The sequence below is a fragment of the Diospyros lotus genome, chromosome 3, assembly GCF_014633365.1.
Source record: "Diospyros lotus cultivar Yz01 chromosome 3, ASM1463336v1, whole genome shotgun sequence".
In the NCBI taxonomy this organism is placed as follows: domain Eukaryota; kingdom Viridiplantae; phylum Streptophyta; class Magnoliopsida; order Ericales; family Ebenaceae; genus Diospyros; species Diospyros lotus.
In genome coordinates, this window is record NC_068340.1 from 5,491,616 (window position 1) to 5,505,420 (window position 13,805).

General features: G+C 41.6%; 1 protein-coding gene across 3 annotated transcripts in view; it reads right to left on the reverse strand.

The window, feature by feature from the left end:
* The window catches only part of LOC127797245 (pantothenate kinase 1), a 69,568-nt gene that overhangs the window by 15,655 nt on the left and 40,108 nt on the right, over window positions 1-13,805 (reverse strand). For 2 of the 3 annotated variants that reach the window (XM_052329964.1, XM_052329963.1), the window contains 3 exons: window positions 2,915-3,034; window positions 2,721-2,815; window positions 2,532-2,625 (listed from right to left, as the gene is read on the reverse strand). In XM_052329964.1, coding sequence (XP_052185924.1) covers window positions 2,532-2,625; window positions 2,721-2,815; window positions 2,915-3,034 — 309 coding nt within the window. The remainder of the gene's footprint in view (window positions 1-2,531; window positions 2,626-2,720; window positions 2,816-2,914; window positions 3,035-13,805) is intronic. The other variant, XM_052329965.1, reaches the window with a different exon arrangement.

Consider the following 13,805-nt stretch of genomic DNA (forward strand, 5'->3'; position numbering starts at 1 on the left):
ATGGGTAATTATTTTCATCCTATTATGGTGGCGCAGGGAGGATTAGGGTTGCATTTGGTCAAGTTGGTTGGTTTGATTTGAAATTCACAAAACCAAACAAACCAAATTACCCATAGAACTGAATTACGTATAAAATCAAATAAGCTCAACAAACCAAAATAACAGAATAAACCAAACAAACTGATAAAATTTTCAAAAATTATTATTGTATAATAAATAATTATATTTTTCCTAAGAAGAGAAGATGATGGTTGGAGGCAGCAAAGCTAAGGCAGAAAAAAGAGACGTGTCTTGGGGATTTTTAATGAGGAGTTCTAAGGAAAATCAGTGTAATGGAAGAATTGAACTTTGAAGAGGAGATCAATAAAGGAGAACCATGATCGTGAAAATAGAGATACAAGGAACATAATCTCTCCTTCTTTTCCTCTATCTTCCCCTTCCCTGCTTAGCTAATACTCATCCAGAAACAGTGATAAGGGGAGAATATGAGATAGTTTTGTTGGAAGATAGAGAGTCAACAAATAGAACAAAAGGAAAGTCATCTTCTTGACTGATGATTGGCTAATGGGAGAATGGAAAGAGAGAGCTACAGCTACAACGGACAGAGGCCTGGCCACTAGGGGGTTTGCAAACTTGTGGCTCCGCTGGCTAGGGTCCCTAGGACTAGGGGCATGCAGAGGGGGGTTGCGGTGGCTAGAGCAACAGCAAACAGATGGTAAGTCACAGAATAGGGTTTAGCCTGTGGACTAGGCAGATCCATTGGCCAAGCACCCAAGACTTTCAAATTTTCAAATGGGTTGGTCAGGTTTGGTTTTGGAAATCTAAGAAACTGCACTGAACCAAAATAAACCGAAAACTTCTGAAAGTAAAAAACCAACAAAACCGAACCAAATTACTGAATAAACCAATTACTAGTTCAGTCAATTTTTCCAATTTAAACTAAATGATGCTCAAATGGCATGTTCTAGGATTCTTGGTTCTTCTTGTTCTTTTATACATGGTTCCCCCTCTTATGGGCAATTCCTGTTTGGTTATATTCTTCTTTGTTGATAGAAAAAAAAAAAGTATCTACTTATTTGTCTTTGTTGTTTTCAACATTTATTGATGCCACAAACAACTATCCAGAAGGTGATGCCTTTTCTTTATGGAACCCTAATTGCCTATATAGCAGGTATTGGCTACCCATCAGAAGAAAAAATACATATACCTTTAGCACACCTTTGTACAGGAAAATATACACAGTTTCTTAGAGGTCCGTGTGTATGCCGAAGACTGAAGGAGGCCTTGGCCTTAGAGATCTCAAAAGCTGGAACATTGGGTTGCTATCCAAGATCTTATGGAACATTCACTCCAAGAAGGATTCTCTATGGGTTAAATGGATTGGCCACCAGTACTTAGGGACAGCGTCCATCTGGGAAAGGGAGCGCAGAGAGGATGACTCATCCTTATTCAAAAAATTATTGTGTATCAGGAACTCTTTATCACAGGATGGAGGATCCCCCAATGGCACTGTGGCCATTATATCGGGTTGGATTGAGAATGGGGCCTTCAGGTCTAAGGTAGCGTATGATTATTTCAGGCCTAAGGGACAGAAAGTCAAATGGTTCTCAATGGTGTGGAAGTCCAACTTGATCCCCAAGCAGGCTTTCATTTTGTGGCTATGTGCAAAAGCAAAAATTCTTGCGAAGGACAGGCTTTTGTTTCTTAATATCGATCGGTCATGCCCTATGTGCGGCATAGCTGAAGAGTCTTTGAGACATCTTTTCTTTCAATGCCATGTTAGTTCGGACATTTGGAGCTCGATCAGGGCTTGGCTAGGCCTTTCCCGCACAATATCAACACTGTCAAGGGCGTTAAAGTGTATTCAGAGGCAAGCCAAAGGGTCTTCTTGGCAGAGTCGTGTTAAAAGGATAGCTTTGGCAGCCACGGTCTACCACATTTGGGTTGCTAGAAATCGGAGTGTTTTTGAGAATGTAAATCCTTGCAGTGAGAGTATTTCATATAGGATTAAAACCTTTGTATACAAAGTTATGTTTTCTTTGTATCCCCATGTTTTGATCCAGTATGAGACTCTTCTTTAGGGGCTTTAATTTTGTTGCCTCTGTCGTCCCGGGTATGCCTGATGTATACTGTATATTTTGATCTTTATACATATTTACATTTGATAAAATATAAATATATATATATACACAGTCCACGTGAACAAAAAGGCCTTATTTATTTTAATTATAGTTTCAACTCAAATGAGGCCATAAATCAACTCCAAAATTCTTAAGGCATTTATTTTTTGCAGGGTTTTACTTGTTTCAGCAATAAACAAGACTCATAGAAATAAATAAATACATATATGTAAGGTGTTCCCACTTTGCAAGGGTTAGGGGAGGGTCATTTTTGTAAATCGCCTTGCTCTTGCTCTGTAAAGAGATCATTCCACAACTCAAACCCATAACCTTCCAATAACAAAGGATCAACCTTATCATTGCTACCAAGGCTTTCCCTAAGATTATTAGCAATATGATAAACATATTTACCTTTGTGTAGTCCGTTCCCCCATAGATGTCTCCAACAAGCATGTCTATAACCCTATTATTTCCACTATAGCTCAACTCTAGCAACTCATCAAAACTGAAAATGAAAGAAGTAATAAGCATTGACATACTTCAATAAGGTGCTACTTTATTGAGAAATTCAGAGAGAGAGAGAGAGAGAGAGAATAAAACCTCTTGCACTTGGTTAAAAGCCGTCCAAGGCCCCAAAAAGTGCCACCACCAACACTTGTTCCACTTACTCGCTCAAACTTTCCATCTCCATCTACCTACATAATGAGAAACTATAAATAAATTAAAAGATTTGGAAAGATAAAGATGGATGAAACTTAATTTTTAACAGATGAAACAAATAATTAGAGAACAACCTTTATCATGCTAACACCAGATCCTATATTCACAAGAAGATAAGGGTACAAATCATTATGGTCAATCTGCACATACTCCTCACGGCCGTCCATGTAAGTAAAAGCTTCTTGGCAGACTGCCTAATAACCAGAGAAGCAGAATATGAATTGACATTGATTCAGAATCATTTAGAAAGCAAAGAAATTAAAAAGGAAGGAGCTATATCACCCAATCAGAAAAATAACAATAAATAAAGCAGGTTTTGCATTTAGTGTATTAAAGACATAGTATATTATGACATCTCTTATCAAGTTATAGTACCACCAATGACTGGAATGCAAGTGGAAAATATACGCTTGATTGTATGAACCATAATCTTCCATAATCCATTCAACAAGGGAGCTCCATAATCCTTCAATAAGGTGCAAGTGGAAAATATACACTTGATTGAATCTGTTCATATGGCTGCAGTGTTGGGGTGATCTCTGTCTCATATTTCTGGCAAAGGTGTGGTGAACTCTGTTTCATATTTGGGGGTGTTGAACTCTTGTTGTAGCTTGGTAGTGATTTCTGTTGTCACTGGGGGTGTGATTTTAGCATCTCATTCTTTGTTCAGTTCAGGTTTTCTTGGAGTTTATTCATCTTGTATAGCGATGTTTGATCAACACTACAAGTGGCCTCGACTTTATGCATTAATATAATCAAGAAAGAATAATAAGAGCCTAGTCACAAATCAGGTTGTAGAAGTCAGAGAATATTATATTATATTACTGATCATAATAGACATATATATACATGAGATATGGTTTATACAAGAATTACCACAATACCCTCACTTATATATCTCTACACTCCTCAAGTTGAAACATATATATAGAAAATGCCCAGCCTGGTACAAGTATAACTCACACGAGGACCTCTAAGTAACTTAATGAATAAGTCAGCCACATGATTGTTAGAACCCACAGATGTTGTGACAATATCTCCAGAAAACACTTTTTATCTTACAAAATAGCAATCAATCTCAATGTCCTAAGTTCTCTCATAAAACAAAGCACTAAAAGCAATTTGCATTGCAGCCTGATTGTTACTGTGAATAAAGTAATGTGTATTCTACCCAAAAGTGTATCATACAAGAGAATATATATGCATACAAGTATTTTAAGCTAATTACACTAATACCCCTTACTTATCTTATTTAACACTCCCTCTTAAACTGGAGCATATATATTGAGCATGTCTAGCTTGGTACAAATGTAATTCACACGAGAACTTCAAGCAACTTGGTGAGTAAATCAACTAACTAATCGTTGAAACCCACATATGTTGTAACTATATCCCCAGAGAGCACTTTTTCTCTAACAAAATAGCAATCAATTTCAATATGCTTGATTCTCTCATGAAACACAGAATTAGAAGCAATATGTATTGCAGCCTGATTGTCACAAATCAATTGCATAGACTTGACCTACGTAACTCCTAACTCCTCAATTGATTGTTTCAGCCACATTAGCTCACATGTTGTTATGGTCATTGCCCTATATTTAACTCCTGCATTGGACCTGATGACAACAGTTTGTTTTTACTTTTCTAAGAGACTAGGTTTCCACCCACAAATACACAGTATCCAAATTTGAATTGGCTGTCACTAGGTGACCATGCCCAATCAACATTGATATATCCCACAATCTGACTGTGTCCATGATTTTGATACAATACATCCCGACCGGGGGCAGCCTTAATATACCGAAGAATACGAATCACTGCATCCTAGTGACTGTCACAAAATGAATCCAATAACTGACTTACCACACTCATAGCAAATGAAATATCAATGCGTGTGACTGTGAGGTAATTAAGTTTCCCAACTAGTCGATGGTAGCGCCCAATGTCAGAAAGAGGCTCCTCCTATCTCGGTAACAGTTTGATATTCGGATCCATAGAGGTATTTGTTAGCTTACATTCAAGCAACCTTATCTCCTCTAGCATATCCAAGGCATACTTTCTTTGAGAAATATAGATGCCTTGCTTTGACTGAGCTACCTCAATACCCAAAAAATATTTCAAAGAACCCAGATCCTTAGTCTTAAACTGTTGGAGAAGATGTGCCTTCAATTCAGTGATACCAACATCATCATCTCTTGTAAGTACTATATCATTAACATATACTACTAGAAGAATGTAGCGGCCAGACTGAGAGTGATAAAAAACAAAATGATCAGCTTCACTACAAGTTAGCTCAAACTCACGAATAGTTGAACTGAATTGACCAAACCAAGCTTGAGGAGACTGTTTTAAGCCGTATAAGGATTTTTGAAGGTAACACACTAGCCCAGACTCCCCCTTAGCAACAAAGCCAAGAGGTTGCTCCATATACACCTTTTCCTGTAAATCGCCATGAAATAAGGCATTCTTGATTTCCAATTGATGAAGAGGCCAGTGAAACATGTCATGTCCCTAGGGTTCATGACTGGTTTAAGATGTAATTAGAAGGAATTCGATCAGAAGAGATGGGAGGAAGTTAGGGAGAACAAAACAGTGAGGGAAAGAAAAAGAAGGGAAAGAAAGAGAGAGATTAAAGAGAAATTGGAGGGAGATTGAGAGAATGCAAGAGAGGGAAATAAGAGATTTCAATTCATCAATTCAAGCATAATCCTTCTCCTACAACAATGGCTTATTTATAGCCTCACAGCCATTGCACCTATGTGCAATACAACCACCCATGTGCAATACAACTATAAGCCTAACAAGTACTATATCCTTATTACAATATTGCCCTTATACTACTATTAGGGACATGACAATTCCCCCCCGCCTTGAAACATTTCTTGTCCCCAAGAAATGCCAAACCTCCATAACTTCCATATCCTTTTTCCTTTTCTTCCACAACTTGGATGGAGAAGTTTTGAAAAAATTTTGTATGCATAACAGATTTGCAGTGGTTCTCATGTACTTTAATTCTTCATCACTTTGTGCAACAATATCCGCAAACGCCTTAAAATGCAGCAATGTAGAAATGTTAAGTCTAGGAGTTGTTGCAACATTAATTTCCATCATCACCCCATCCGTCATTGCAGTAGGCAAAAATCCCAATTGGCCATCTGTAGCAATAATGTGCAAAGCCGCAACAACTTTGTTCTCCATGGTCAAGCTTTTGACTGCTGCATCTATCTTCCTTAGCTTTCCTCTCGTCACAGCCATTTGCCAAGATTCCTCACAACTTTGAATCTGTTGCTCTATTCCCTCCAACATAAAAAACTGGTTTGCACCTTTTGCATTCTAGTTTACATCTTTGGAAATGACAGCAACATGGCGACAACAATTAAGACCTGCAAAACTTTCTCCTGTTAGTGTTGTCTTCACCCTCTCGTTAGCTAAGGAATCCTCAGCATTATCTGAAACCATAGGCAATGGAAAAGTATCCTTAGAAGCTCCACCATCAATTCCATTTCTGATAGAATTCTGATTCAGAACACCATCTGATCCCTCCATCCCTGCTCTAATCACCAGAGGTAACGGATTGGCTTTAGCTTCCTCAATCAGTTCCTCAAATGCTGCCTTATTAATCTGTTCATCACAGATTCTCTTTGGATAATGCCATTCACCACCAATATAATCACTAATGTTGCATTCCTCCTTGATAATTCTGTTGGAACCGGTACACTTCTTCCACTCCACATTGGAAATAGGTAGTGAATCTGCTTCTCGACTTCTTACTTTCTCCTTCGGCTGCTCCATTTTAAGGAAGTCTTCTTTGTTAAAACTCCCATGATAATCCTCAAAGTATTCGGCGGGAAAACTATAATGATACTCCTTAGATAGTATCATTGCAAACTCTTGCAACTTTTCACGTATCATTTGGCCGAATTCTTTGCTCGATTCATGTACCACACTTCTTGTTCCTTTGTCCAATTGGCTGCCAACTGAAAATGCAGCCTTCTTTGGCTGCCATTGAGGCCCATTTCAGCTGAGCATGAAGCACTCTTCTGCTGCAATTGAGGCTCCGATTGTCTCATGTGCGCACTGCTTCCCAAGGCTTCATGAGTAGGCCATCCCACTGAAAACGCAGCATCCTTCGACTGCAATTGAGATTCTCTCGGCTTCATCTTGATGTCATCCTCCATCAAAATTCAAATAGCTGGTTTAGGCAGAGAATCATTTGCACGTTTCAGCAACTTGATTAGCCTTCTAGAGTTGCCTAGGACTTTCAATTCTCTTGATCCACTTGTTGCAATAATTCCCTATACTTGCTAGAATCCCTGTCAAACTCACCTGGTTTGCACACCTTCAAAGTTGGCTAAAATTTCTGGCCAACTACTCTGTTACAGTCACTACAAGTCACCTCCCTACAGGTTGCCCTATGGAATGGCTTCACCGATCAATCGAAAAATCTTCGTTGGGAGTTAACAATAGAGGAGTATCCTTCCACGGTCGGAATTTTGCCAGATCATCAGAATTCACCAATGGAATCGCCTATATCTCCTGTGGAATTAGCTTCGCTTCACTGCGGCTATGAATCGCCCATCCGCTTCAACTGCGCTACTCTGATATGCCTTCAATTTTGGAATCACAACTGCAGTGACTCAGACAAATAACAGTGAATCGACCTGTTGCTCCGGAAACAGCTTTGCTCGCACTTGCTGTAGATTCAACAATCGCTTCCCCCGACTCCTTCTTCTCGCCCAATCACTGACCACAGTCAGCAACCACTAGCTCGGTTTCGTAATTTACCGGAATTGCTTCACCTAATCGCCAACGTCAATCACCGTTGGAGATCGATAGCAAAGTCGGATCCTCGCTCCGTCAACTCTCTGTTATTTCTGGAATCGCCTCCTAGAAGTTCAATTAATTTCGTTGCTGCTAAGAATTGCCTAACACCCAATCGATTTCTACTGCCTACAGTTCGGAAATCAACGCGCAAAGGAGTGGGAGCAATCTGCTTCTCACAATGGACTCAACCTACAAGTTCGAGACAAGATCCGCTTGCGACCTCTCGATTTCGCTCACTCCTTGTTCCCTTCCGTCTCAGATCTGGAACGCGAGCAACGAGTTGCACACTCACTTAATTGCAGATTGCCTCCACACAATTAGTTCCCGATGTTCAACACCGATTGTCGCTTGAACTCACCTGCTGATACCGACCGTAATTCTCTTCACATTCCGAGAATCAAGTACAGCAGCCGTCAATCACCTCCATGCAGCGGAATCTATTTCTGAGCATCAATCGCCGAAAATTAATCCTTAGTTGAGAGACCCACCCAATCTCGCTAAAGTTCTTGAACTTGCTAAGTCCGTTGAATCACCAGACCATGGACTATAATGACTGAAATTGATTGCACTAGCCTTCAAATCGAATCAACCACAGCCAAGGATTAACTGCTTTGATACCAATTGTCATGTCCCTAGGGTTCATGACTGGTTTAAGATGTAATTAGAAGGAATTCGGAAGTTAGATCGGAAGAGATGGGAGGAAGTTAGGGAGAACAAAACAGTGAGGGAAAGAAAAAGGGAAAGAAATTGGAGGGAGATTGAGAGAATGCAAGAGAGGGAAATAAGAGATTTCAATTCATCAATTCAAGCATAATCCTTCTCCTACAACAGTAGCTTATTTATAGCCTCACAGCCATTGCACCCATGTGCAATACAACTATAAGCTTAACAAGTACTATATCCTTATTACAATATTGCCCTTATACTACTATTAGGGACATGACAAAACATAGTAGCAAGAGATAAGAAAAGGCAAACAAAGGAAATCTTAGCAATAAAAGAAAATGTATTGCCATAATCAAGGCCAAAAACCTGAGTGTATCCTTTGGCAACAAGGCGAGCCTTAAAGCAATCAATATGGCTGTCAAGACCAACTTTAACAATCTAAACCCAACGACAACCAACTGTAGACTTACCCTTGGGAAGAGTTACTATTAGAATTCACATTACTTAAGCATTCAATTCTTGGTAGTAGGCATTTAAAATGTAGGTAGGAATAATCTTGTATTTTATATTTTATGAGTTTAAAATATGTAACGGTAACTAACTCTTAAAAGTTAGTACTGGTCCATGTTATTTCTTTATTTACATTTTTAGTCCCTGTTGTAACCGCCTCTATATCTTATAAATAGAGGCAGATAGGTTCCCGGTTAGGGCATTCATCTAGTCATTCTTTCTTGTCGTCTTGCACGGTCTCTGAAGAGAATTAAGAGAGAGCTTCGCTCGGTCCTTGTATTCTCAGGAGGAAGGGCTATTGTTCATAGCCAAGAGTGTGCAAAAGGGAGTGTTGTATCCTATTGCTTTCTAGTGGAATCTGTCAAGCATCGACAGTCTGGATGTAGGGCATTCTATGCCTGAACCAGGATATGTTCTTGCCTCTTTTCTTTCTGCTATTGTTTTTTATTTACTCTAACATCTGTTAGTCTATTTATGTTATTATCAGGTGAGATTTGGCTGTGAGAGAGTGGGGTTTCTTGTGTGATAATCGGTCTAGATTCAACAATTTGGTATCACACACAATCACTTTCAAGATTCATCCAAGAACCCTTAAAATAGTCTTAGAAACCTAAGGAAATGGCTCTGTCCGGATTCGCATCAAGGTACGATATAGAAAAGTTTAATGATTCAAATGATTTTGATAGAATTCTAAGAATTGTAAGAATACTTGATTCAATAAGCAAAAGTCCCAACCGATTACAGCCCAAGAAGAAAAGAAAACAAAGCAATTCGAGAGGCCCTTGATCTCTCCTACTTCTGGAAAATTCTTCACCCCCCATGCTCACCACCAGCACCTCTCTTTTATTCCTTCTTCTCTAACGGAATTGGAATCCGCACATGTAGGTTGTTACACAACCTTGCAATTCCTACTCTACCCCTCATCTAACAGCTCATCTTCCTAATTCCAAAATTATCCCTGATTTCTTGGACGCCTTTGGTATGTCCAGTGAATCGGTGGTCTATCAATACTCCCTCCCCCAACTTTCACCTTGTCCTCAAGGTGGAAGAATGGAAACTGCTGCTGGATCATTGAGTAGGGCTCCCAAGTAGCTTCCAATGGTGGCAGGCCCTTCCACTGAATCAGCACTTCTGCTCCTTGCAAGCCCCTACCATTCCCCGAACGCACTCCTAGCACCGCTGAGGGTTTCACCACCATTTCCAGATCTTCAGTAAGCTGTGCAGGCAGCTCCCTCGTGGCCTTCATTGCCCCCTTAGCCTCTCGTAGTTGGGACACGTGAAATGTTGGGTGGATTTGACAATGCAGTGGCAGTTTCAGCTGGTAAGCCATAGGGCCTACCTCCTTCTCAATCTCAAACGGGCCATAATAGCAGGCCGCTAGCTTCTCATTTGCACGGGCAGCCAAAGATCTTTGCCGATACGGCCTTAATTTCAGATACACTAAGTTGCCTACCTAGAACTTCACATCCCTTCTTCCCCCATCTGCTCTCTTCTTCATTATGGCTTGTGCTCTCGAAAGTTGCACCTTCAATTCATCTGAGACCTCATCCCTTTCAATCATCTGCTGCTCCACCATCAAGATGGGGGTAGTTCCCTTCTCAAACCTCACTAAGGGAGGCGGTTCCCTCCCATACACCACTTGGAAGGGAGTTAATTTAGCAGCTGTGTGATAGGAAGTATTGTACCATAATTCAGCCCATGGTAACCAAGTGAACCAGGCCTTTGGTTTGGAAGAAGCAAAACATCTCAAGTAGGTTTCCAAAGTCCGGTTGAGCTCGGTTTGCCCATCCGTTTGTGGATGATAAGCTGTACTTCTTTTGAGTTTGGTGCCCTGCAGCCTAAAGATCTCCTCCCAAAATCTGCTCATAAAAATTTTGTCTCTGTCCGACACAATGGACCTAGGAACCCCATGGAGCCTTACCACCTCCTTAATAAAAGTTCCAGCCACCTCCCCAGCTATAAATGGATGTTTAAGTCCAATAAAATGCCCATGTTTGCTAAGTCGATGCACCACAACCAAGATTGAGTCTACCTTGTTAGATTTTGGAAGTCCTTCAATAAAGTCCATGGCGATGTCGTCCCAAATCTGGTTAGGAATTGGTAGTGGCTGTAACAGTCCACCCAGTGACAAGGTTATATACTTGTTTTGTTGACAAGTCGAACATTCACTTACATATCGATGCACATCCTTCTTCATACCTGGCCAATAGACATTCGCCGCCACCCTTTTGTAAGTTTTTAAAAACCCCGAATGACCTCCCATGCTCCCATCATGCCCTTCTTGGAGTATCAACGGAATTAGCGCGGATCCCTTGGGTAAGTAAAGTCGTCCCTTGTAGATAAGGTGCTTGTCCACCAGCTGAAAATTAGGATGGGAGGAGGGGTCAGCTTGTAATTCTTGGATAATCTTTTGCAGCCCTGCATCATTGTTTACCTCACTTGCCACCTGCTCCAAATGGACCACTCTAGGCACTGTCAAAGCCATCAAAGTTGCTGTGTGGCAGATTCTGGATAGCCCATCAGCCGCCTTATTCTCCATTCCAACCCGGTAATGTATCTCAAATTGGTAACCCATCAACTTCACCATCCATTTCAAATATTCCGGACTTACCTCCCGTTGCTCCATCAAGAACTTGAGGCTCTTTTGATCCGTTTTAATTAAAAAATTTCTGCCTAACAAGTAGTGCCTCCATTTTTTTACCACAAACACTATGGCCATGAGTTCTCGTTCATAAACGGATTTCTTACTCCCCAACTAACTGAATGCTTGGCTGAAATAAGCGATCGGCCTCTGCTCTTGCATCAAAACCGCCCCCATTCCATGCCCCGAGGCATCAGCTTCAATGGTGAAAGGCTTCTCAAAGTTGGGTAAGGCTAAAACGGGTAAGGATACCATTTTAGCCTTGAGTTGTTGGAAGGCCTCTTCAGCAACCACATCCCACAAGAAGTTTTTTTTTAATTTATCAATTAGAGGCCGAGCAAGCTTACCATAGTCTCTCACAAAGCGTCTGTAGTACCCTGTAAGCCCAAGAAACCCCCTCAATTCCTTGACCGTTGTTGGAGTAGGCCAATCTATCATCGCTTGCACCTTGTTGCTATCAGCTGAAACTCCCAAATAAGAAATAACATGGCCCAAATACACAATTTCCAGCTGCCCAAACACACTCTTTTTGTTGTTGGCCACCAGTTGGTTGTCCGCTAACACCCTTAACACACATCTTAGGTGCTATTCATGCTGCTCCAAGCTGCTGCTGTACACCAAGATATCATCGAAAAACACCAACACGAAACGCCTCAAATAATCTCTGAAAATTTCATTCATCAACGCTTGGAAAGTAGCCGGAGCGTTCATCAATCCAAAAGGCATCACTAGGAACTCATAATGTCCTTCATGAGTCCTGAATGCTGTCTTCGGGACATCCTCGGGCCTAACCCGAATCTGGTGGTAACCAGATTTTAAGTCAAGTTTGGAAAAAACCCTAGCACCATGCAATTCATCAAGTAACTCATCTATTACCGGAATGGGAAATTTGTTTGGAACCGTTACCTTGTTCAAGGCCCTATAATCGACACAAAAGCGCCACCCCCCATCCTTCTTCTTGACCAATAATACTGGGCTAGAAAATGGGCTGGAGCTGGGTTGAATGATCCCCGCGGCCAACATCTCTCCCACCAACTTCTCAATCTCATTCTTTTGTAAATAAGGATAACGATAGGGTCTTACACTCACCAGAGATGATCCCGGAATGAGGTTTATGGCATGGTCTCTATCCCTGCTTGGTGGCAGCCCTTCCTCAGCAATAAACACCCCTCTAAATTCAGCCAATGCGCCCCATAAGAGTTCTGGAACTGCCCTCGGATCTTCCTTAATTTCAGCTGCCACTGTACCCAATTCCAGCAGCATTCCTTCCCCCTCCTCCTTAAATGCTTTCACCATAGCCTTTAAGGATACCAAGGTCTTGCTCAGGCTAGGATCCCCCTGCAACGTTACAGCCATGTCTCCTACTTGAAACTTCATTGTGAGAGTCTTCCAATCCACATTCATCTTACCTACCGCTGCTAGCCATTTCATTCCCAGAATCACATCCGAGCTTCCCAGCTCTAAAGGTAAGAAATCTTCCACAATCTGCAAGTTTTGGAGCTGAAGCTTCACCCGCTTGCAAATTCCAGCCCCTTGAACTGCCATTCCCGTCCCCATAATCACACCATAGCCAACTGTTTCCTCCCTACTTAGGTCCAACAGCTGCACCAGCTCCACAGAAATAAAGTTATGGGTTGCTCCTCCATCAATCAGGACCACAACTGGCTGTTGCTCTATCTCCCCTTTTAACTTCATCGTCTGAGGTGCTGTCAATCCTACCACAGAATTCATAGACAGCTCAATAACCTCACCCCCTTGGACTAGTTCCCCTACTTCCTCCCTCTTCTGGCTGAGGCAATGGTTGGCATCTCCATCCTCTACCCACTGCTCCTCCTCCCCTACTTCTTCATCATAAATCATCATCACCTGCAACTCCTTGTTCTTACACTTGTGGTCGATCGTATACTTCTCGTCACACCTAAAACACAAACCCTTATCTCGTTTGGACTTCAATTCGGCCTCACTAAGCCGTTTCCAAGGCTGGTTACTCACCCTCCCACTGTTTTGGGGTCGAAATGGATAGGGAGAATTTGCTGCCACAGATTTAGGAGCAGGTTGCGCTTGGAGCTGAGGTCCCCCACGCTGGTAATTTGGAATAGCGAGTGAAGCGGACTGACCTCTATTCGAAACCGGTCCAGCTACATTTCCCCGGAGCACCAGGTTCCTCTCCTCTATTCGTTGCGCCAGATCCATCATTTGCTCCAAACACCTTGGCCTCAACACCCTCAACTCAGCCCTGATCTCCGGACTGAGACAATTGATGAAGTGCCCTTCTAGCACCGCTTCTAGCAGATTCTCCAAAGGCGATGCCAGTGCCTCAAAGC